Source organism: Onychostoma macrolepis, chromosome 24, assembly GCF_012432095.1.
Source record: "Onychostoma macrolepis isolate SWU-2019 chromosome 24, ASM1243209v1, whole genome shotgun sequence".
NCBI classification, from domain to species: Eukaryota; Metazoa; Chordata; class Actinopteri; order Cypriniformes; family Cyprinidae; genus Onychostoma; species Onychostoma macrolepis.
The window spans coordinates 14119780-14145818 of record NC_081178.1 but is presented as its reverse complement, the minus strand read 5'-3'; the positions used below and the strand labels follow the sequence as shown (position 1 = coordinate 14145818).

The following is a 26039-nucleotide window of genomic DNA, read 5'->3' as shown; positions in this document are numbered from 1 at the left end:
CTTGTTCAGAATGAGACTTTTATTGTTTCACCTTTCTGATTTTCCCATCTTTCTGCCTCTTTGTTTCAGAAATGGCAGCGTAGGCTAAAGTCCTTCCCAAGCTGTACCGGCTTTAGTTAAGGCACTTACGGAACCATCTTCATTAATGTTTTTTTTTGTGTTGTTTCATCACAGAAACATAAAGAAAGAGATCGCCACAAACCAAAGCACAAAAAATCTTTGGAACTCTCACCTGCCTTGGTGCCAGCACTGATGGTGTCCTCTGAGAAGGTGAGTTAGATTATGATAAATGCATGAGAATTTTTTATTTGTTTTATTTATAATTTCTATTCATTTCATTCTTACAAAAAGCACTCTAAGTATTTTTGTCCATGTGTGCATTTCCCTTTTTGGCCACAGAGCTACAACAGCAACAGTGGTGGAAGTGTCTCCTCAATCTCCTCCACTCAGAAGCGATTGGACGACAGCGGAGGGCGTTTCACCAATGCCAACTTCCAGGAAGTTCCGTCTCACTCCAGTTCCAGCTCCAAGGATGGCAGCCTTTCTGATGGCAAGAGCTCAGATGGCAAAAGCAAGAAGTCCAGCAGTCACAGCACCAGCTCGAACTCTGGCTCCAGGGGCCGCAAATCTGTGCCGGGCAAACCCCACGGCCCTGTGGTCACCACAGCGACGTCATCCACAGCTCCCTCCTCAACCAGTCCTTTTCAGCAAGGTGAGATTTCCAAACATGCCAGCTTGACTTTCACTTCAGAAATGAGTTAGCATGTTCCCAAATTAAGCTGCCAGATTCAAGTCTCGTGTCAACTTCCTGTGTGTGACATTTGAGTGAGTCTGTTGTGACAGGGCTGGATGGAAGCCAGAAGCTGTAAGCTTGGCGTGTGTGTGTGATAAGGCTCTCGTCTGACTGGCTGCCGCTGCAATGTGGAGCGGCGAGTCTTTCTGAGCCGTTTGTGCTGTGGGTGGCGTCTCCTGTGTGTGTGAGTGTGTTTATGTGTGTTATGAGGGAGGTTTGGGAGTCAGAGGAGAAGCATGTTCCCTTCCTTTCTGCTATCAAGCCGTGATGGAGGGATTGAAGCAGAGGTCACGTCTGGAAAATTCAGACTAATCATTAATGTGTCAAAGTACGGCAGGGGCCTCCTCGCTGGAGTTACAGGCAAACTTCAAGGAACTCAGGAAGAAGAAACAACACAGTGTTTTCTCAGCAGAGCGCAATGAGATCAAAAGATGGTGGTGATTAACTATGGAGCCTAATCTTCTGCCTGGGAGTGTGTCATATTGTCTGGGCTCTTGTAACAACACCCGACACAGACCCAGGGTCGGTGAGCCACTCGACTGTTCTGTTCCGCTTCCCTGATGTAATATTCCAAGTATATGAGAGATTGCAATATCAGCAATTTTTTATTAAATTGAGCCCTTTGTGTTTGAGCTGTAGTAATATGGAAAGCTTTTTATAATGCAGAATATGGGAATCTTGTTGTTGTTGTTATAAGAAAGGCAGATAAAATCTAATATTCTTTTAGACAGGGTTTAGGTTGATCTCTGGGTCACTTGCTTAAATTCAGCTCTTTTTCACACATTTTTTGCTCGTCTTCAGAGAGAAATGGCAGGAAATGTATTGCAGTGGTTAATCTAGGATCCAGCGATAAGATATAGCAGAACTTCCTGGATGTGTTTTGGAAAGAATACAGAATGCTGCTAGTTATCTATTGGTTATGGCAGCTGTTTGTGTGACATTGGTTTATCTTTGAGACGTGTTAACTGGCATGCAAGCTCTGTGCATGTTTTAATGTTAGCGGGAGGCTCAAGGGATAGACCGTGTAGTAAAATTGGGAAGTAAAGCCTCAGCAGCCTCCTGCCACAGCTGTAAAAACATGCGTGTCGGAGTTGTTTCTCTGGCTTTGGTTAAAGGACGAGTCCTTGCCTGAGGGGAGGGCCCGGATGAACACCTAGATCTGGGTCACCCTTCTTGCCTACCTACATACCTGATTGATTGGCTTCCTGCAAGTTTGAATGGCCCACCTAGGAGTGGAAGATGATGGCATTGCTTGATTTCAGGTTCTGTAGGTTTATTTTCTGGTTTTGTAGAGGTTTTTTACTGAGTAAAATTTTTCCTTACACCCTACATGTAACATATCTTAAATGTTATTTTCAAGTCATTGTATTTTTGAATAAATGAACAGATCAGGACAAAAGAAAAAATTACCTTCAATCAGTACTTGGTCATTTTGGGCAACTGATATAGTAATTCACATGATAACTGAAATTGGTACAGTACACAGCCATTCAAAGGTTTATGGTCAGTCAGATTTTTTTAGGAAATTAATTAGTGTTGTCAAATGCTTAATTGCATCCAAAATAAGTTTTTGTTTACATAATATATGTGTTTGTATTGTGTATAATTATTATGTATATATAAATACACACACATACAGCATATATTTTGAAAATATTTACATGTGTATATTTATATTCATATAATTTCTATAATATATATATTTAATATATAAACGTAACATTTTTCTTAAATATATGCATGTGTGTGTGTTTATATATACATAATAAATATACACCGTACACACACATATATTATGTAAACAAAACATTTATTTTGGATGCGAGTAATTGCTTGACAGCACTAAAATTAATACTAATATTCAGCAAGGATTCATTAAATTGACTAAAGTACATTTTTAATGTTCTAAAAGAGTTCTATTTCAAATGAAAGCTGATCTTTAGAACTTTCTAGTTATTAAAGAATCTTGAGAAAATATGTATCATGGATTTCACAAAAATTACATCACAGCTGTTTTCACCATTTGTAATAATAAGAAATGTTTCTTTGACACCAAATTAGCATATTAAAATGATTTCTGAATGATCATGTAAAACTTAAGACTGGAGTAATGGCTGAAAAGCTTTGCCAAACTGAACAGATATGTTTGATGATAGTGTAATGAAACGGAGATTTTGAACTATTTTGCACTAAAATTGATTGGTTTATGTGCTACAGTGTTGCAAGCTCTTAGTAAAGATGATTGTAGTGCTGTTGTCCAGTTTAGCACTCCAGCTGTGCTGTGTTTGTGTGTATTTACAAAATTGTGGTTGCAAAAGGTCTTAGTTTTATGAGCACATGCCACCTCTTTGTGTTTTATGCTGTCTCTTTGTTAATGTGGTTGTGATATTAAGGTGCGCTTTCATCTTTACGTCTTCCTTTTTCTCTCGCAGGCCTTTTATTAGGCAGCAGCAGCAGTAAATCAGCCACTAGTGGGTCTGTGGTTCAGCCCACATCTGATTTCCTGAGCTTCTCCGATCCCAGCCTAAGGGCTGGCGACTCATACACGCCTCCATCCTTTAGCCGTTGCCACGTGAAGGGTGGTGCAGAAAGCACAGCCTCTGAAGGCATGGTGGCTCTCAACACCTTCGGCATGATGTCCCTCCCCCAAAGCTCAAGCTCAAGCTCAAGCTCAAGCAAGCATTACGAAAACTGTCACCCGGCCGGAGAGCTGGGAGGCCTGGCCTCAGCAGGCTACAAACGACCCCAGCCCTCCTCGTCTTCTTCCTCTGCAACATCGTCTTCATCTACTGGCGAGGATGGCGGGAAGAAGAAGAAGAGAGGGAACTGGAGGAACCGGTATGGACCGTGCTTCACCACCCAGGACAGTACGGGAGAGCACGGCTCCACAATGCCCTCATCCACTTCCCCCTCGCCATCCTCCATGAACACTATGGCCTGCCGCGGGAGTGCAGTCAGCAGTACCGGAGGTGTGGGAGCAGTGGTTGCTGGTAGCAGCAGTCTGGGGATTCAGAAGTCCCCGTCCCTTCTCAGGAATGGAAGCTTACAGGGTATGACTGTCAGCTCCCCATCTGCTGGACCAGGTGAGCAGACCTTATTCTGGATAAATGCCATCCATATTTCATTTGTTTTGCTATGGTGTACTGTCTTAAAGTCAACATGAAATTAATTAACATGTGAATTTTGTGACGCACAAAATTCTCACTAATAACAATATATATTTTCCTGTTATAGACAATAACTTAGTGCTGTTTTTAATAATTTTTGTTATATTGCATTGATAAGCCTCAATGAGTTTTAATGTTTGTGGTTGCCAGATGTAAAGAGTAGAAATCTCCAGTCAGTGATTTAATAATCATGATTTTGTTTTTGAGCAAAATTATTTATCACGATCAACGAAAATTAATTTTCAATGCTAAATATGAATTTAGGCATGTACATATATCGACTGAAAAGAAAAAAGCTATTAACTAATAAAAACTAAACAGTTTGGTCCTGCTGTGTTGTGCAGCATTATTCCAAAGAAGACATGGGTAACACTTTATTTCGATAGTCCACTTTGGACATTCTACTAACAGTAAGTAACTTTGCAATTACATGTCAACTAGCAGTCATTAGAGTATTAGTAGACTGTCTGCTTAATATCTTCTAACACTTTATTTTGATGGGTCCACAACATACTGACTATGAGAAACTTTGCAAGTATATGTCAACTTATTCTACTAACCCTAAACCTACCCTACTGAGAGTTAGTAGACATGTAGTTGCTAATTAATGAGAATTATTTGACATGTAGTTGACACGTGGTTAGTAGAATGTCTAAACTGGACTATCAAAATTAAGTGTAACCAAAACATGTTTTCATCCTTGCTTTCAAGTGACTTTCAGCTGACGCCACCAACCTTTCTTGTTTAACCATCTGCCATTTTGAGACCACTTTAGCTGATCTAGTCAAGTTCATTTCATTCTGAAATGCATCATAGAACAGATGTAAAAAGGGTTGTAAACATCATTTCTTGCTGACTTAGAGGTCCTTTGTTGCCCATCTTTCACATCCTCATTTTCATTCTTTTCAAATTACGTGACATCTACCATGACTGAATTTTTTTTTCTTTTTAATATGTTACATGCTCATAAATCTAAAAGATCTCTCCTAATATTTCCCAGTTTTCTTTCTTTTTTCATGGACTCTTATTCATAATTGTGCACGGAAGCCTATAAACATAGGCAATTATAAAATGGCTGAGATTATTATTTTTCAGGAATTACACATGGAGGGTCTTTTCAATATCGCATTCAGTTCAATTAATGTAATTCATCTAAATCTTTCCCTGAATCGCAATTTGTTCCATCTCTGTGTATTTAAAAAAATAAAAGGAATCCATTTGAGGTCCGCTCTTCTCAAAGAGAAGCCTGGGAACCAGCATGATGTTGTTTTGGTCTGTGCTGAAGCTCATTAGGGTAAAAGTGGATGGAGGTGCTCTCTAAAGTGCTTCCTCATTCCTACCTGATTGAGAGCTTAGAGTGGCCCGCTGAATCTCCATAGAGATGCACATTAACCTGTTGAGCCCGAGGGAGCTGGAGGAGGGAAGGAGCCTGTAACAGGCAATTAGTTAAAATTTTTATTTGTTCCTCCCTGACGTTGTCTTCTCTCGGGATCCAGAGTGAGCCGGCTTGAGATTGTGTGTAGAAATGCCCTGACCCCTACTGGCCTTCCCGCTCACTGAGCTGGAGCCAGAACACCTAAATACATGGTCACACCATTTTTTCTCACTCATTTGCAGGCACTTCCTCTCTCTCTCACCTGCTAAATCTCGCCATTGACATAAGTGCTCCACATACGCATGGCAGCTATAATGTTAAAGGGTCCTTATCTGTGGTGCTGCCTGTTACTTGGCAACCATCCGGGTGTTTTGTAGTTCCTTTCCTTCTGATTAGAACTTGAAAACTCTGGTGTGTTTCTTTCTCTGTCATTCCCTACTATGCACCATTTCACTATCGCACTATCTATTCTCTCAAGGCCATATGGGATTTTTGTGTTTGTTTGGGACTCGTTCTCCCACCCGTCCATGCCCTCACCTGTTCCTGGCCTTTGGCTGGACTGTAAATATTTAGCCATGGCTAATGCAGAGTGCTCCACCTCATCTATCTGTCTCACCCTCCCTCAACGGCTCCCAGCTTTTTTTTTTTTTTGCTTTTTTTTTGATGCATGGCTGGTTTATCAGGGGGAGCAGGGGGGGCTATTATTAAATGCAAACATCCATCTCAGCTCCGGCCGGGTGTAGGACTTTATAGGGTGTTATTTGGAGAGGAGGGGAACGATTCTTGTTGGTTTCCATCTGAAATTGGAAAGAAAAGCTTTGTGAGACAGAAGAGCGCAATGTACTGTAAAGGCTGGAATGCTCCTGTACAACGTTTAAATCCTAAACAGATTTGAAAACACTAGGGTTGCAGAAGAAAACTGGGCATTATACACTAAATGACTGACGATCACACACTACCACACTTTGAAGTTACTCCAAACACAACAAACTCATGCAGAAACATGCGCTTTGTTAATAGGGGATGCATGACAAATGTTTCTGTGAAATGTCAACTCCGACTGCCCAATATCTGCAGGCTGGTTCTAACTTTCAGCAAATAGCGTCGACTCCTCCAAACTGTAAATCGGGGCAAAAGTCGTGCAGTGTATTCCAGCCTTTGAAGGGTGGAAAGGCAGTTTCGTAGCTGCTTATCTTTTGTTTTGTTTTTTAATGGAAACATACTCTAGCACTCTAAAAATGTGGGACTCAAGTTAAAATTTTAAAACGCATGTCTTTTTTTTTTTTTTTTTTTCATTGCCCTGCGTCTTGCGTTTTTAAATGTAAAATTCATGTGTTACAGTGATTTTCTTTCTCTGCTTGAACACAAGTTGATATTGAAGAATGTTTCAACCATTTTTTTTAATCCACATATCGAAAGTCAACCCCTGAGTTCCCATTGACTTTCATTACATAGACATAAAACACTGAGACATTTTTCAGAATATCTTTTATGTTCCACAGAAGAATGTCACACAGGTTTGGAACAACCTGACTGAATGACAGAATTTTCATTCCTTTTAAACCTGCAAACTATGCAGCCTTCCTGTTCATTCAAATAAGCGTTTATGAGAAATGCATGCATTTGCTGCATTAACTGCAGCCATGCGCTATAACTTATCTTCGCTTTCGGTCGGCATGCTTTAGAAACGTCAAGCCCGTCTGTTCGCTTGTGATAGAACATATCTTGAAGCTAGTAACCCAACGCAAAACACTTCAAGACATCGATCACTGCTCAAGATACCACATTTAAATTAAAAACATCTGCCACGTCAAAGGCCTAAATATGTTCTGCCGGCATGCAACAATACCTCGAATCAGTCCCTGCTTTCTTCTCTCCGTCTGCAAGGAAAGTGCAGAGGATCCTTATCAGGTTCTGAGCCTCGTCATTAACCTCCCTCTGAACTCGCATGGATTTTCTGCTGAGAGAGGAGACAGGGGTTTGACTTGAAATGCTGGCTAATCTAATTTGAAATTTCCCCTCTCTTCCTCTGATTTGATAAGGGGGGTTTCAGGAGGAGATGTTAAGTCCTGATCGATCGGGCCCGTTCGATCAGCACCAGATAACAGGATCTTTGTCCTTGCTTTGTTTGGTCGCTCATGTCTTGTAACCTCTAATCAAATGCTCCGTTGGTTGACCTTTTCTGAAACGTTAATTATTAACCAGATTACCAGATCAACACTATGATTTAAAGATGAATCTAATCATTAATGAGCCAAGTTAGCTGTTGGTATTCACAAATCTCCCAAAAGTCTAACCAATTGGGATTAAATGGAATACCGTGACACAGCGATGTCTAAGCTACCTTTCTCTATTACATATTTCCAATGTGGAGTTCGGAGCTTGGTACTGTAAATGCTTCACGTGGTACGTCTCCGCCCAACAACGTTTCCTTGTTTCACCAGTGAATGTAGACTGCCGCGAGCCATTCATTCCTTTGTGTGGCAAGGGGGCCTCTCTCGTTCCTGCAACGGGTCAGCCTGGGCCATCAGCTGGGTTTATTTGAGATGGTGGCAGGGGAGGAGGGAGAGAGAAAAGGGGAAAAAATCAATAAAACAACAGCAACAACAAACAGCGTGCATGTCATGAACCGGCACATAAATATGAATGGGCCACACTCCTCCCCAGCCCTGCCTGAAAAGCCCTCAGTCATTTTTACAGAAGAAATAGTGAGTCGTCAGATTCAGGGAACTGTTTTCTGGGTCACCGGGAGGCCGGTGCAGAGTGCATGTTGAGAGGACTCCGAAATGCTTTGTGCTCGCTCTCGAAGTCTGCTGTGATGAGGGCCTGGTCAGACAGGCCATTCAAAGTCCACAAAGTTCATCTCAGGGGCAGCGGGAAAGATAGATGGATAACCAGTGAAGGTATATTGGAGGACAGAGGTTGCCCTTACAGCTATTAAAACTTTGCTTTTACCACGAGATTACAGGTCATAACCTGTGTTGGTTTGTTTCACATCCCCCAGTTGCTATGCCGGATCTCCTGCTGATAAACAAGACAGTGTTATTTTTGATTCTGTGGGAATCAAAAGAGTGATTATCATTGAAAGTGTGCTGTTTTACTTTAATCATTTGCTGTAATTGCTGTCTTTTTGCAGGTTCGTACTCCAGCAGTAGCGATGTAGCCTGCCCGTTGCCCAGTGCTGTGTTTGGAGGGTCTCTGTCCGGATCCAACTCCGAGTTACCTACTCATCAGTCAGTGGTCACTTCCATGACCACTCTCACCTCTCTGCCCCCGACCGCCCCGTTCACCAGCACCTCATCCACACATGTGAGTGTTTAATGGACCTTATTATGTATTCATGCTCAGTGCTCACTCTGTATGTGATTGTTTGATTATTTCAATACCCATTTGGTTTGGTTTTGTGGAAATGGGCAAATGAATGACTCCAGGCTAAATTAAATCTTTATTTGAGGTGTTTTTGTTTCGATTGAAATTGAACACAGTTTAAATTGATCCACTTGCAAATATAATGCAGTTCAAAAGTTTAATGGTCAGTTTTGAAAATAAATGAATACTTTTTTTTCACCAAGGTTGTATTAAATTGGTCAAAAGTGACAGTAAAGACATGTAAATATTTTTTTCAAATAAATACTATTCATTTTAACTTTTTGTTCATCAAAGAATCCTGAAAAAAAAGTATTACTTTTTCCAAAAAAGATTAAGCAGCATAACTGGTTTACACAGTGATAATTAAAAAGAATGGTTTTCTCGCTCACTAAATCAGCATATTAGAATGATTTCTGATGGAACGTGTGACACTGAAGACTGGAGTAATGACTGCTGATAATTCAGCTTTGCTTTCATCGGAATAAATTATTTGAAATTGTAATAATATTTCAAAATATTACTGTTTTTATTAAATGCATGCAGTCTTGGTGAGCATTGAAAAATCTTACCAACACCAAACATTTTAACAGAAGTGTATATCAGCGAAAAGTCCATACCTAGATTTTATTTAAAAAGCAACATACATCTGCGAAGAAAGATTGTACTGATAATCGCACAGAGCTTTCAGCTCACACGTATCCTTTATACATCGTCTCTCACAAAATTAACCAATTAAATAGAATTATACTCATCATCTTTGTACTGTGTGCTAATTTGCTCCAGTTTTATCAAGATAAATGCTGTTTGAGCATGTTCATGATGGCACAAATAGTAATTAACTCCTAAAAGGCTCAGATGTAAACGTTGGGTGCAGCTATTTATGTATTAAGTAACTCGTATTTTTCTTCATGACAGGATTTTTTTTCTTTCTACAGAACAAATGAATTTGGTTCGCAAGTGCCAGGGTTTGTGCTAATGCAATATTTATATAATTGCAGCAGTATATTAACCGTATGAAAGAGGCCGTGTTAGGGCCACAATGGTACATAACATGTCAGTGTAAGAAGTAAAGTTCGTCACTCACTCACCTCATTTTTCAGCTCTTGAAAAGACAGTGTTTTGAGTCATTTAGGGTATTTATGACTAGGCTGCTTAAGTATATGGTTTTAACAGATGAACGTCAGGGTGTTTCGATTGTGTTTGCATTAGCTACTCGGAGCAGTATGTGTGGTCAAATAAACAGAATGACACTGTGAGAACAGTGCCGAAATTGGCCTTATATTGGCTATATTATTATTGCTTTGAGTCAGTAATTTCATATGTATAGGAGTTTGAGGTTGGTAAGATTTTTTTTTGAAAAAGAAGTTTGTTTTTGAAAGAAGTCACTTATGCTTATCAAGGCTGCATTACTTGGATGAAAAAAAAATACAGTAAAAACAGCTTAAAGTAGCTATTTTTTATTTTTATACATTTTAAATTTAATTTATTCCTGTCATGGCAAAGCTGAATTATCAGCAGCCGTTACTCCAGTTTTCAGTGTCACATGATCCTTCAGAAATCATGTGCATGTGTTCAGATGACAATAATAAAGTCAAGTCATTCTTACTGGCTCCCAGCGCAGCTCCAAATGGGCCCTTTGGAAGCGCACTAGAGACTGAGCACCGTCTCTGCCGCTCTCCTGAGCATCTTTGTCTTGACTTGCGCTGCTGTAGCAACCAGTCGTTTCCAGGCAACAGGGCTTTGTTTGTGCAGATCTGCCCTCTCTGCAGGCAGGGTGGCCTTACATTAGGAGATGAAGTAGACCCACTGATGGCCTTAATGCTGCAGGGCTCCCAGCAGTCCAGCCCCTCCTTAAGCACGCTTGCAAATATATATCCCCCATTAGTCCTGAGCTTTATGGCATGGGAGATTTAATACAATGAGTTTTTTTCTTCACTATGTTGTAGTTAGCAGATCAGTAAACAGGTGATGTTTTTAAAACTATGTCCGGGGAATTAATTTTTATTAGATATATAACATGGTGTTTTATCAAATATAATCTATGCAAACAATCATCCTTTATTCCGTCAGCATGACTGTCCCTGAGATGTTTGCCATTTTTTTTTTTTTTTTTTTTCTTCCTCTCCATCCCTAACTCTCCCTTTGTGGATTGAAGAATGGTTGGATGAAAAAATTCAGTGGTTGCAAGCAGGGCAGCAGTAACCTTCGACCCCAGCGCACACCCCCTAGGCCCACCTCTGTCCCACTCTTCGTTAACCTCCACAATGGTGCTGAGAGCCCTAAGCCTCAAACAATCCGGCTGTCCCTCTTTTCCCTGTGCGGGCGCATTGAGCCCGGCTCGCTGATGGGATGAGGGCTGACAGGCTGGACAGAGAGCTGTGTAGTGGGATGAGGGGTTCTCTTCACACTGGTCATGCTCCCTCCTCTCTCCACACGGCCTGAAAGAGGAGTCTGAGGAATGGGGAGGGCCTGCGGGGCCGTGAGGGGCCAGGGGAATGTAGGATATCTTTTTTTTTTTTTTTTTTTGTAGTAAATTAATATTAATTATTTTTATTAGTATTATATAATTAATAATAATAATTATTAAATTTTTAGTTTTTTGAATAGCTAAGGCAGCTAAATGTCACGTTTAGGATTAAAGTACCTTTTGTCTTTAGACATCCCAACCATGTCTTAGGACCATAAATCACATTTTTATATCCTTTAGTTGTTAGCAGAAGATCCATAAAGGGAAGCATGTTTTCAAGGTTGGTTTAAACATTGGCATTGTATGGTTGTCTATTCACTGGTCACTTGGAGGTGTGATTTTCAATATGTTTTAGTCGAATATGGTCAATAAGACATGGTCAATAAGACATTATTCTATAGGAACAGAGCAAGAAATCCAATACATTGTAATTTCAGCTAGCGTTATTTCCTGTTTGGATCAGATAAGGCCTTGATGTAGATAAAGGCGAGCAAAGGAAGAGGAAAGAATTTATTGATTTCATCAAAATAGTCAGTGAGTGAAAGGACCGAATATATTGGATGTGTTGTATGTCCATGACTATGCTTTTTTTTTTTTTTTTTTTTTTTTTTTTAAGGACCAAGATTATATTTATTTGATGGAAAATACAGTAAAAACATTAATATTGTAAAATATTATTACAATTTAAATGAACTGTATTTAATTTTTGATTAAAATGTATTTTTTTTCTTGTGATGGCAATGTTGAATTTTCAGTAGCATTTACTCCAGGCTTTAGTGTCACATGATCCTTCAGAAATCATTTAATATGCTAATTTGGTGTTCAAGAGACATTTACTATTATTACCAATTTTGAACTTTTTTTTTCTTTGTTCAAAAGAACAGCATTTATTTGAAATAGAAATCTTTTCTAATGAATAAATGTCTTTGCTTTTACTTTTGATCAATATATTGCATCCTTGTTGAATAAATGGTAGTGTCATCTGTAAATTGGAATAAATGAGTAATCATGTATATTTATGTAAAATTTTGAGTAAAAATTCTTCAACTTTCCCAACAATTCCCTGCAATTTACAACACTGTTCCACTGCAAAAAGTGTTATTTTAGTGCAAATCATGTGAACCTTTCTGTGGTTTACACCGTGCACCAAGTTTGTTGTTGCACACATGCTGCTACCTCAGAAGCAACACCGCAACCAATCCCAACCATTATTAGGGAAATGGCTTAATTGGATTAAATAATTAGCTGCAGAAGCACATGGTCTGTATGTTGTTCAGGGCTGTGGATCTGCTGTTGCAGGCTCAGCCAATTCTCCTGGCTCACAGGAAATACAGCTGACATGGTGTTTTATCATCCAGCTCTTTGGCCCAGCACTCTCGCACACATTCATATACACGCATGCAGAGACGCATACTTGCGCTCTTACAGTGTTCCATAGTCTAACTCTCTTTATGTGTTTCTTCCTTAGTCAAACTCTCTACCGGGATCCTTTAACTTGGCGCCATCCCATATGTTCGGAAACAGGCTGAATCCGAATTCCGCCATGGCTGCACTGATCGCCCAGTCCGAGGGCTCTCCGGCAGGTGAGACACACAAACGAGGAACCACGCTGATCTTTAGCCAGTACCTCCCACTGGCGCAGGATTACCTTCTCAAATCCTTTCCTCCTGCTTCCTGCGCTCTTCTCCCATTTCTCCTCATCCTCCCATTCTTTCTCCGCTCCCCTGTGCATATGGAATGTGTGGTCAGCTGTATCCCCCCCCACCTAACCTCCTCAGGTCGCAGAGAGAGGGAGAGGCAGAGAACAAAACTCCCCGGGACAGAAAGCTGAAAGTGTGCATACCTGTTAAATGAAGCATGCTACCACTCAAACATTTCATTAATCTGCACAATGACCGCAGTGATGACACAGAGGGGATTGCCCTGGGTTTAGGAGGCAGGCTTACCTTACACTCAGCCTCTCCCTCCTCCTTCCCTCCATCCCGGACCACTCAACACTTTCCCCGTACCCTGCCTAAACCCTGGGGGTCTCAGTCATGAGCGAATGGGCTTGCAGGACCCTGTCATGGGGGTTGGGGTGGGGACCAGTTGAAAGCAAGAGGGAGAGAGGAAAAAAGAGGAACACAGCCTTTGAGGAATAATGGATCAGTCATGCCCTCCTCCTCAAACAGAGGTCAGGGGGTCATTTGACTAACAATAGGAGGAAGAACACCCGTCCTTAAAGAGACCACCGCTCAAGACTGCAAAGCTTGCATGCTCTTAGCATAAGCCCAGCTCTTGTCTGGCATTAGTTCACAGCGCAGCACTTAAAAAGTAGGGCATACATATTGAACAGGTTAATGATTTGGCATATATGCTGACATTTTGAGATATATTCTTTCTGAAGTTTAGTACAATTTTTAAAAAAGAATTGAATACTTTTATTTAGTAAGAATGCATTAAATTGTGAAAGTAAAGCATTTATGAATGGTTTTTAAAAATTATATTTCAAATAAATACTGTTCTATTTAACTTTTTATTCATCAAAGAATCTTGAAGAAAAAAAAAAAGTTCAGTTTCCACAAAAATATAAATAAGCACAACTGTTTTTAACATTGGAAAATAATCAGAAATGTTATTTTAGTACCAGATCAGCATATTAGGATGATTTCTGAAAGAGCATGTGACACTGAAGCCTGGAGTAATGGCTGCAGAAAATTCAGCTTTGCCATTGCAGAAATAAATTACATTTATAAAATATATTAAAATAGATTTTCAATTTTAAGAATAATAATTTATAATATTACTGTTTTACGGTATTTTTCATCAAATAAATGCAGTCTTGGAGAGCATAAGAGACTTCTTTTAATGGTTGTCTGTGTATATACACACACAGATGTACGTATTTATAGTTTATAATATATAAATATTCTAAATGTAAATCAGTTATAATATGTTGTATTTTTTTTAATAATATAAATTAATTGTATTAATATACATTTTAGTGCATTTTCGAATAAATATTTTATCAAAATTGAGCAAATTTCTTACACCTCATCTAATTTGCTGTCATTTAATAACTGTCAGGTGTATATATCAGCCGTTGGCCACCCTGTTGTCTAGATATTGGCATTGGTCAATTAAAAAAAAAATAGTCTAAAAATGTATAGTGAGGCTGTGAAGCAAGGCTTGTTTACTTTGGCAAAGTACTTGTGCTTTCCTCTCAACGCTGGTCACCTGTTGCTCCTCATAGGTTTCCACTGTGTCGTTCAATCCCTGTTCGTTCTGTCTTTTTTATTTTATTTTGTAATGTGATACCCGATGCTTTCGGGTCCAGTCTGCACTGCAGCCCCGGGGCTGATCCAGGGTCAGGCAAGGGGTCAGCGCCATAATAAGTCAGACCAGACCTTGGGCGGCTTGTTCTGATGTGCCCACACCCCCACTGGAGCCAGCCTGCGCTCGAGGTGGTAGTGGGCTGGAAAGTGTTAAAAAGAACAAGACGGGATGAAAAAGGAAAAGAAGGGGGGAAGGAAGCAGGAGGAAGAGAAAAATGGGATTGGCTAACTGTGACTAGAGGGGGGTGGGGAGGAAAAAAAAAAGAGAGAGAGAGAAAGGAGGGAGGGGGTTGTGCTTGGTGAGGCGCATATGTGATTCATTACTTTCACTGCAGAAAATGAAAAGCAGTGTCTGGCATGGGGCCTGCAGGCAGGGTGATGGGAGCCTCCACGGGGAAGAAAGAGTTGGAGGGAGAGGGAGGGGGAGAGAGAGAGAGGCGACTCAGTGACACACTCAGTGGTGTCAGTGTGCAAGCTGAGCCGCCAGAGAGACCACTCTGCCGCCCCTAGATGGATTTCTGTGAGGAAGATATGATGGCTACCAGGCTCACTTTGGATCGAGCCGCCCGTCCCTGTATTTCCCAGGCTCCTCTAACGCCCACATCTTCACGCCGGCTCCTTATCGACTGCTCTCTGTTTACCTTTCAGATCAGGAGCTTGGAGACGGAGCTCTCGGCTTCTCCAGAAGAGGAAACTCACCAAAGACAAACCTCTCCCCTCGGTAAGTCCTATTTACATTCCAGAGCTAGACTTCCCCTCCTCCAGGCTCTGAGATTTCGCTCGCCCTCCCTCCCTCCCCCACAGAACACACTCATTCACTCACTCCGTTTCCTCCCTTGCACGCTCGCCTTCCGAACAGCAGGCATTTTGAGCACTCAGCTGTTGTCCATATCGCAGTTACAAACCGGCTTCAGAGTTCGACGTGGCGGCGATGTCTTCGAACGCAGAAAGAAACATTGCATTTGTTTTCTGTAACCTGAGTTGTGGCCTTTTTTGCGCTGTGAATGAGGATATAAAACGGATTTATAAGGGAGCATATATATACTGGACAAAAATTCCTCCGGGATATATGTTTGGTTGAAAAGGTATGTAGATTTAGTAAGTCTGTTATTTAAGAAGAGGGTTTATTTGGTGTACTTTCATTGCTGCTTTAGTATATTTAATGTATGGATATTAGTATTAATATAAAAATGCTGTATTTGACTTTTTTAGATCAGTTTTGTATTTTTTTGTCAAAATGTGAGTTTGAGAAATGCATTTAGCACAATATCGCTATAAACTTACAAGCTTGTCAGTTTGTGTTTGCATGGCTGCATTTTCAGTACTAAAGGTACAAGAAACCGTTCACACTAAATGGGTGTTTGCATTCCGAAGTGTTGCTTTTCGATTGTTTTTCTATGTAAACGTGCTAGATGGACGTGTTTATCTGCTGATCTCGTATTTTGCATCTTTTACAGCGTCTCGCACATGACACAGCGTTTTAAAAACAGGTTGCTTAATGTAAAAATGTAAAAACTCTTTAAAAAAAAAAATAAACATGCCTTTTTTAAATTCCATTGCCGTGTGACTCACGTTTTTAAATGTAAAAAACACATTATTTGTGAAGGGGCTTTAAATGTGTGCCAAATGTCCATGAATCTCATTCAGAAGAGCTCTGCACCATCGTCAGATTAAATGCGAATATCTGTATGTGCTGTGTCTGTGATCTGCACCGGGGCAGCCATGCAGGGTGATTTGGCTTCACAGTCCTGTGCTGGAGATTTATTGCCTGGTGGAGAAGATCTCAGCCCAGCCGTAATTACCCCAGAGATAGATTCACGTTCGCTCGAGAGCCCTGATGTAGAGCCCAGGGTTGGATGCATTCATAATAACACAGATCGCTGTCTGTCCAAACAAGAGCGTACTGAGATTTATGGTGTCAGAGAGGCAGGCCCAGGCTCTCTCACTTGGACGAGCTGTGAACTCTGTTTGGCTTTACTGAGCAGCGCGTCTGCCTCTGAAGGCAGGACGCCAAACCAGGAGTTCAGCTGTGTTGTTAATATAGTCACAGCCTAGTGTGTATTTATAAGTGAAAGATGATTATTTATGAATTAAATTGTACTAATGTGAACAGATCTGACATGCATATCCATTTTAATTTCATGACAATGAATTTTGATAAACTTGTGTGTATATATACATCTCACTTGTTTTCTATGAATGACTTTAGGTCTCCGTTAAGTGGGCTTCATATCCGGTATGACTCGTCAGGGCCGTTGGTTCCGGGGCTCGGATCTGGTTCGGATACGTTGCCCCCGGTGGCCACCAGCATCGACCAGCTGCTGGACCGGCAATGGAACGAAGGACAGCAGTTCCTTCTACAACAGGGCTCGCAAGGAGATGGTGAGAGGCTTTCTTACACACATATAATGATGCATGTTGCTTCCGTATACAATTACATTAAACCACAACTCAAGCACAGAGCTGTTTGGTTGTGTGTTGTGTGGTTGTCATTGCGCTGGTCTTGCTGTGGATGTTGTTGAGCCATAGGATCCTGTCAGTTCTAAAACTGTTGTGTTTCTGAACATAAGCCTGCACTGGTGTTAATTTTGGGACCTATATTTTTAAATTGGTGTCAAATGTCTTTGTTAGCTTTTATAATATGCAGTCATCTTTAACTTGCTTTTTGTTAGTCAAGTTTTAGTTGACAAAGTCTGGGCATTTTAGTCTAGTTTGAGTCAATCAGAACTGTGGATATTTTAGTAACATTTTAGTCGCATTCGGTTATGAGGCACAATAATGGTTAAATTGATAATCATGATTATTTTGCTCAGTTTTAATCACTGTTATTAATAATTATTGTTGTCCTTTGAGAAAATTGCATTACACAGGAAAGGAAGAAGTTGTTTGCGCTATCCAATAGATGGATTGGAATGAAAAAAAGTTTGTTTTTAAATTACATTCAAATAATTTTTTTCAACAATATTGCATGTTGATATAGTTACAGTTATTGTTTGATGAAGTTGTCTTCTCATCACCATGTTGTCTTAGTCATAGAAAAAAGGTTGTAGACACACATTTTTCATCATGGTTTTCATTATACGAAATCAACACAAGGCCACATGGGTGTTTTTTTTTTATCAGCTAATGAAGGTTGTGCTGGTGTTGTTAGTGGTGCATGCTTAGGACGAAGCTTGCTTGAGGATAAAACTTTGCCAAACTCATCCACGAAATAGAGTGCTGCAGCCCTGACGTCAAAACCCGGGAGTCTAATTCTACTTAGGTTCCCTCAGGAATTTCCTAGTGGTTTCTATAATGTTTTTTTATTTATTTGTGAGTAAAACAAGGTCTGTGGTAAATATAAAATGCTGATATTTGTTTGTTTTGCTCTACAGTATGAAATGTGAATTTTGAAGGTGTTATGTTTAAGTAACTACATAAGTTTGGATTGTGAGTGAATGCACTTTGTTATACAACACAATGGCCAAGTATCGTCAAGTTATACAGAACTTATTTTACTCATAAATTGAAAAACCCAGTGGGAAAATTTCAAGGGAATACATGGTGGATTAGACTTCAGGTTTTGCACTCTGAGCGACAGACAAGAATAATACCTTAAATCATGTGGCTTGAGAAGGCAAGTGCTTCTGTTTTTTTTTTTAAGTGACACGAGTTTTAGGATTTTCACCTGATAAAAGGAGCCAAAAAAAACAAAACGTTGAACTTGCATTAAACGAAAAAGCAGAGTCAAATATAGAGACCAGAATGTCATAGAGACTTGAAAGTTGACACTTTTGACCTGGGGCAGTAAATAACCACCCAGAAGACCTTAGCAACCACATGGCAACATGCTAAAACCCACTCAGAACAACTTATAGCAATGTCCTGGAAACCCACTTAACACACCCTAGCGTCATTGTGATAACTTTTAATTTGCATGTAAAATCAATTAATTCCTGTTATAACAATTTCATAGTCTAGCTGAGAGGGTTTACAGATTTGCTAAAGGAGGTTGTAGAGATATCAAAAGGCATTTTAAATGAATTTCTCATTAGTACGCTAAAAGCCTTTATTAATTATGGTCATTGAAAATGGGCTACATTTAAATTCTGTCTAATTTGTCCATTTTAATCTCAGGGTGCATAGTGATAAACCTGGGTCTGTTGCCTTCACTGAAAATATTTTATTTAAAGTAAAAATAATTGCATCATAAACCTTATTTTACTGCATGTCAATCAAATAATATGCCGGGTTTGAAGCCTGTAATTACATCCATCCCCGTAATGTGGGTAATTGATGCATTGGTTAATACCACAGTAATTATGAGCTTTATTACCTGTATTTTGTCTGTGTGTAACTTGTGTACTTAGTAGCGAATCTTTCAGTAGCAGCAGGTTGGTTTGTAGTGTCACAATTGTGTGAATGAGCTGCAGCTGTTTCTGTTATGATAGAGGCTCTTCTGGCGACGGGGGGGGAGTCTGACAAACGCGCAGAGCAGGAAGCGGTAGGACGGTTGTGTTTCTGTTCACCACTGATATGAGACCAGTTGTGCGGTTTTGCTGACACTGCATCTGGTATGCATTTGGCTTGGGGTTGCTGGCCCCCGATCAGTACCGTGTGATCCTCCGAGAGCGGAAGTCTGTCGTTGTAGTTTTTTCTGGAGGTCTTGAACCACACGTGTGCCAGTGCAGTTTTCGGGCTTGTGGTATTGGGTTCGCTGCTTCATCTCGGTGGTTTTTAACCACTTCTATTTTGCTGTCAAATCTTGATGCATATGTTTTGTGTGTCTGCTCTTTTATGTCTAGTTCTGGGAATGCTGAAGTCCCTGCACCAGCTGCAGGTGGAAAACCGGCGGCTGGAGGAACAAATCCGAACTCTCACCATGAAGAAAGAACGACTGCAGCTCTTGAGCGCTCAGCTCTCTGTGCCTTTCACCCCCGCGAGCACCACGGCCACCACTGCCTCCTCTCCTCTGTACCCCAGCAACACTCACGCAGGTTAGACACACATGCTATCTACCCGTACAGTTTTCACACACTCCATCTGGACCGTCACAGTCTAATCCCACCCCAAACACACCCCCCCACCCCGATCCACATATTCACACATACATGCACACGAGCCCACCTCTCACCCCCCCCGTCAGACTCCCTTCCTCCCCCTCTGTTCTGCTCACGGAGCCTCCTCTCCCAGCTCAACTCTAGCTAATCTGGTCTCCGCATTCATGTCAAGTTGCAAAATCTCTCTCTCCTCCAGACATGCTGCACAGCAAGAGCATTCAGCTAGGCAGCAGTGTTTTAACAGAGTCCTCTCAACCCTTGCCCACTCAGGTAACTTCCTCTACCCCTGCTCTGCAGATGCCATCTGCTGGGACTGAGCACCTCTTTAGTTGAGTCAAGTGTTATATTATGTATATCTGTACATAGTTGAGTGTGTGGCAGTGATGTGATGGTGTAGTACGTAATTGCATCGTAATGACAGATTCATGGGATAATTGGTGGCTGTGTGATGCATAAATCTGATTGGAATGATGCTATATCTATTTGGTTGGACAGGTACAGGAGGCGCCTCTCTCACGTTGACCTCTCTTTTCTCTCTCTCTCTCACGCTCTTGTGCTTTCTCTATTCTTTCTCTTTCTTTCAGGATCCCCTGTCTGGTGGCCATAGTAGCGGAAGTAGCACGTCCTCTCTCTCCACCCCTCCGTCTGCGGCCCACAGTCCCCCCCAGCAGCAGGTGAACGGAGTCGGCATGGCCGGGGTGGCCATCCAGCCTGGCAATGCCAACTCGACCCTCCCTGCCATAGCCGGGGTGACAGGTCTGATGGGCGCTCTGCAGGGGAACCACCTGGCCATAAGTGGCATCGTGGGTGCCCTAAACGGAGTCATCCAAACCTCCCCCAACCTGGCCCAGAATAGCAGCCCCTTGCCCCATCCCTCAGCAGCTACCAGCACATCCCTGCCCATGTCCAACAGTCTCAGTAACAGGTACAAACTGGCACTTGCCGCCTTAGACTTTGCATTGAGAGTCCTTTTTGTTAAATAGTACGTTTGATTACTTTGCTTGAGGATCCATATTTCAGGGTTATGATGGTGGTATCTGGATTAGTAATAAACATGGGTGGGTGCTGATGAAGATGTGGATTTGTGGGTAAATCTCACGAAAACTGTCAGGAAATTGCCCAGGCCATATTTTACCCCCAGAGCAAAAGAGAAATGGAATATGTGTTATGCTTTATATATGTTACAAAAAAAAGTAATTGGGATTTTTTTTATCTCTAAATTCTTGACTTTTGTTCTCAGAATTGCTAGTTTATATCTTGCAATTCTGACTTTATAACATGCAATTGCGAGGTAAGTCAGAGTTGTGAGATATAAACTCTCAATTACCTTTTAAAAAAATAAATTTTAATTCAGTGGTGCGGGCTTCCATGTATAACATTTATTTGATCAGTGAAAACAGTATTATTATGAAATATTATGAATGTTTATTATGAAAGAATATAATGAAAGTTTTCTATTTTAATATAAAATGTAATTTATTCCTGTGATGGTAAAGCAAAATCTCTTGTTAAAAACAGTTTTGCTGCTTAAATCTTACTGACGTTTTAAAAAACTTTTTCATATTTTATGCTTTTTGAAAAATATATATTAAAGTGTATTTATATATTGCACTTTTTATTTAAATTTTATTTTGGGGTGAATTGTGACTTGGACATGTTCGTTAGATTCATCCATACTACTTGGCATTGTGTGCTGCATTCATATTTTCTTCATCTTTTCTGCTTCCCGATCTCTCTTTTGCTTGCGCTTTGGAATGCAGCAGCTTGACCACTGCGAAAACCAGGTGAGGATTGGCTTGCTTCGCCTTTTTTTTTTTTTCTCACTTGCTCATTTTGTTTCTCGGCTGCCTGCGAGTCTTGCGCCTGTACATCTGCCTCTGAAACAGAATTGTGTACTTAAGATTGAACCGCTGATGTTTTCTTAGCAAGGTCCAGCTTAAACAGCCCTCCCTTTGTCAAAAACAAGACCATTAGCTATGATAACAGTCTCTTTACTTTAGTATACAGAGGGGTTTTATTTCACGTGTAATACTTTTCTGTGGCCATGGCCAAGAAGTTTTTGAAATGATGAAACTTTTGTTTGCTTATGAAGGTTTATGCATGTGTTTGCAGTGCGCCAAGGCTTTTCAACGATCAGCACAGACAGATCCTCCTCCATCAGCACCAACTTCAGCAGCTTTTCAGCTCCCAGCAGGCCAAACCGGTAAGAGGAGCACCAACACACACACTCAATTACACAGCCACAATTCTTCATGTGACTTGTACTTATTTTGGCCATGATCCTTGTTATTAGATTCTGTCTGAAAGAAGTATAATGTAACATTTAAGGCCGAATAAATCTAAAATAATGCATTAATTCCAAGACCAAAAAATATATGCGTGTTTGCTTACAAAACACCTTATCTTTTGGTGATTCGATGCCACACAACTCTCACATGTCACAATGGCTTCTCCCTCAGAATTGTTTATTTTAGCATCCTGGCAGCTTGGAATTGCAATTTTGAGGAAATTCTTGCCACTATTCTGTGCAATATGCATCATATGGTCCGTGGGCAGTCTGTGGGTGTGCCGTCTTTGTCTAGACATCTCATCATACTCTGTTTGTCTGTCTGTGTTTAGGAACAGCAGCACGCTCTGCTCTATCAGTTAATGCAACAACAACAGCAGCAACAACAGCAGCAGCAGAATGACATACAGCTACAGCAGCTGCCAATCAGCAGCCTCCTGCCCGCCACACAGCCAGCCATCACTACAAACCCCTTCCTAGCCATGCACAACGACAGCAACACTCCTAAAACTGGAGTTAGTACTGCAACTATCAAACAGACAAAAGTATTAACTTATAATATTCATGAATTCATTTTGAAGTATTTTTATTTTAAGTGTGTATATAATTAATATATGAATGAGTTAATGAATATATATAATTGTGGTAATATTATTATTTAGAATTGATAATTGTTATTGTAAATGTATTTACATTAAAGGTATGTATGTGTGTATGTTAACATGCATTATTTTATTAATGTAATGCATTTACAATAATAATTATAAGAAAATAAAATTATATAACATTTATAATGTTATATAATATTAATATAGTAATATAAATGTTCATATATTTTAATAATAATAATATTTTAATATTATAATATGTGACCCTGGACCACAAAACCAGTCTTAAGTAGCACAGGTATATTTGTAGCAATAGCCAACAATACATTGTATGGGTCAAAATTATTGATTTTTCTTTTATGTCAAAAATCATAAGGATATTAAGTAAAGATCATGTTTCATGAAGATATTTTGTAAATTTCCTACCGTAAATATATCAAAACTTAATTTTTGATTAGTAATATGCATTGCTAAGAACTTCATTTGGACAACTTTAAAGGCGATTTTCTCAATATTTAGATTTTTTGCACCCTCAGATTCCAGATTTTCAAATAGTTGCATCCTAACAAACCATACATCAATGGAAAGCTTATTTATTCAGCTTATTTATAAATCTTAATTTTAAAAAAATTTACCCTTATGACTGGTTTTGTTGTCCAGGGTCACATATAATATAAAGTATAATTGCATTATTATAATACTTATATTATTTTTATTGTATTTACAATAATTCTAATTTTGTATTATGATTTAGTATCAATTCATAATATTGTATTATTTGTATAATTGTATATCTTTATACCAATGAAATAGGTTTCTTGTAAAACTTTATGTATTTGTTATAAAAATTCTTTTATTTCTGTATTTTATTTGATAGATTTTGAGGATCACTTATTGAAATTGTGCTTGTGTTTTATTCAGAGACTGGGGGAGAAGGCTGTGTCTTTGACGGGACAGGAAAAGACCTGATGTAGAAAACAACATTTTGGAGGAGTTCTGCCTTATGGGTCCCTCTCATCTGCGCACCCCAAGAGGCTTGCAATCTGAGCAGCAAGACCAGAAATTCAGCCACCGCACGAAACCCTTACCAGCACCAGCCTTCATATGTACACACACTTGCCGGTTTGATGCCCATCTGGCAAACAACATGCTGCACTGAGTTTGAGTAAATCACTTGCTGTAAACGTACTGGATCCCATGGGGGCCAAAAGACACACGCACAGTCTCTCTCACCCTGCCAGTGTGCTGAAAATGACACGCTGGTGCGCGTCGCTGTGGGCGGAAAGCGTAGACTGAGGTCTTGGATGGGGACTGCAAGATGGAGATGCTTCTGGAACAGTATCTGCTCTCCGCTGTTACCTCTCTGTACCCCTTTAACAAGAAACACACAACGATAATCTCGATTTTTCGTGTTTGTCCGTGTCGTGTATTTAAAGGCGTCAAATATTTCAAAGCTGAAGCGATCAGACATTTGTGCACCATGAAGGCCTTCTCTGCATCCTGATCTTGAGCTTCCCCCGTGAGGAGGCGTCCCAAAGGTCCACAAACCTGTCTCACTGACCCTGCTGCACTCTTTGAAGAGCAACTACCTCTCAAGCCAGGACACACAGACCAGGCCCTAAACCCAAGTGCCTGGCCCCGATCTCCAAGCTCTCAGCTAGGGGCTGCGCGCTGGAGACGCTGCCAGTCTCTCTCCTTCCCTTTTTATTTTCTTCCTCCAGTCGATCCATTTTTTTTGTGAAATGATTTGATACCAATCGGCGTCGCTCAGGCAATACCAGTTCAGAGATTCCCAAAGATCTCTGCCTGTACAGTGACTACACTGAAAAAAACTGATTTCGAATGTTTGCGCTGCATTGATCCTTTTTGAAGCCAACTTTCTATTATTCCTTTTTTATTTATTTGCATTCGTTGCATGTTGGGCGCAAGGTAATATATTCTAACGCTCAACTGGCAAAAATGTTTTTATACTACTGTACAAAATTCTCAGCTCTTCTGAGTCTTGTAAAAAGTTTGATGAACATGTCTGGTGTTTGAAGTTATAAAAAAGAAAAAAGCCTACTTGATGATTTTGTGGTCTTGTAAATACGCCTGTTTTTCCCCCTTTTCCTTTTGTTGTTATGTAAATCTACAAATGCATATTGGATTAAGAATAAGCTGTCAGAATAAATAAGATTTAGTTTAGCACACTTTTACCTCTTTTCTGTTGTAAATACATATTTGTGATTCACTTAGTGGTGCGAAGGACTGTTTTGAAGCACTGTCAGTGTGTTCAGATCTTTTCCAACAGGCTTTCCACGAGACTGGTGACTGGATAAAGTGTATTAATTTATTTTTGTATGTGCAGGGACTTTTTTTTTTGCACCGTTTTATTGATGTGGTTTTATACGTTATAGATATGGTATGTCCATGTTCTCATGCATCTGTACAGAAATTATGCAAAATCTCTAAAGTTTGTATTTAAAACATCAAAAGTGAAACCACACAAGTCCTGCTTCATATTAAGAAATTCTGAACACTGAGATTGTAGTGTTGCGCCTTTTTCAGTGATAAATTAAAATCTGTTTATTACAATCTTGCAGTGCCTTTTTATTTAACAGTCTGTTTGTTTGTTTTTACTGAGTTTCAGTATTGCTTTTAAATCCTTGCAAAGAAGTGCTTACAAATTATGCTAGAATAGACTTGCAAACCACTTTTCATTAAAAGTTCGTAATACAGACTCCTGACAAGTATTCCAATTACAGGGCTCTCCGGGCTCTAGATTATAATTAAAATAAACATCTTTACATAATTTAAAGCGATAGTTCACCCAAAAATGAAAATTCTTTCTATCATTGTTTACTCATCTTCATATCGTTCCAAACCTGTCTGCATTTCTTTTTGCTGAACACTAAAAGACGATGTTTTGAAGAATGTTTATAACAACCAGTTTCAGATGCATGTATTTTTTTGTCCATACAATGGAAGTCAATTGAAAAAAAAGAGTTACCAATATTCTTCAAAACATCTTCATTGGTGCTCAACATAAGAAAGAAAGACATACAGGTTTGAAGCAACATGAGGTTGTGTAAATTACAGAATTTAATTTTTTTTTGTGACCCTTTTCATATTTCCAGGGTTTTTAGTTGCGAAAGTCATCATAGTTGGGTCATTTTGTTTAGTGGTGAACGGAAACTACAAATTTTTAGTTAGTTAGTTAGTGTTCCCATTTGCCCCAATAATAAAAGAAAAATACACAACAGTATCTCTACGATTTTCCAAAGGAGGAAAAAATACAAAGAGATTGATTACATTGGAAAAAGAGAGAAAGATGTCAACTTTGTCATCACTCCTAGTTTTCTGATATGAATGCACTAAAACACAAAGTACAAATAGTATAAATGTACATTATTAAAAAAAAAAAAAAAAAAACTTAGATTGGTAGATCTACAAAATTAAAAATCCATCACAGTCAGTGAAAATGTCCATAGTATGAAAATCACACAGCTTTGAGGCAGATGCCGAACTAAAACCGTATGAAAGTAACATAAAAATTGAATGAAATAGATGTCAGTCACATCCATTTATCTCAAACTCAAAAATTACACTACTTGTGCTGGAAATATCAGGTTCAATGCATC

General features: G+C 39.8%; 1 protein-coding gene across 6 annotated transcripts in view; it reads left to right on the top strand.

Moving 5' to 3' along the window:
• The window catches only part of mllt10 (MLLT10 histone lysine methyltransferase DOT1L cofactor), a 48268-nt gene extending 23284 nt beyond the window's left edge, over nucleotides 1–24984 (top strand). For 4 of the 6 annotated variants that reach the window (XM_058765343.1, XM_058765347.1, XM_058765348.1 and 1 more), the window contains 14 exons: nucleotides 175–270; nucleotides 400–712; nucleotides 3226–3876; nucleotides 8472–8644; nucleotides 12640–12754; nucleotides 15134–15206; nucleotides 16695–16867; nucleotides 19270–19461; nucleotides 19721–19794; nucleotides 20109–20449; nucleotides 21285–21308; nucleotides 21637–21727; nucleotides 22144–22356; nucleotides 23341–24984. In XM_058765343.1, the coding sequence (XP_058621326.1) occupies nucleotides 175–270; nucleotides 400–712; nucleotides 3226–3876; nucleotides 8472–8644; nucleotides 12640–12754; nucleotides 15134–15206; nucleotides 16695–16867; nucleotides 19270–19461; nucleotides 19721–19794; nucleotides 20109–20449; nucleotides 21285–21308; nucleotides 21637–21727; nucleotides 22144–22356; nucleotides 23341–23388 (2577 nt within the window). In that variant the 3' untranslated portion in view covers nucleotides 23389–24984. The remainder of the gene's footprint in view (nucleotides 1–174; nucleotides 271–399; nucleotides 713–3225; nucleotides 3877–8471; nucleotides 8645–12639; nucleotides 12755–15133; nucleotides 15207–16694; nucleotides 16868–19269; nucleotides 19462–19720; nucleotides 19795–20108; nucleotides 20450–21284; nucleotides 21309–21636; nucleotides 21728–22143; nucleotides 22357–23340) is intronic. The other 2 variants (XM_058765346.1, XM_058765344.1) reach the window with 2 other exon arrangements.
• The last annotated feature ends 1055 nt before the right edge of the window (nucleotides 24985–26039 follow it).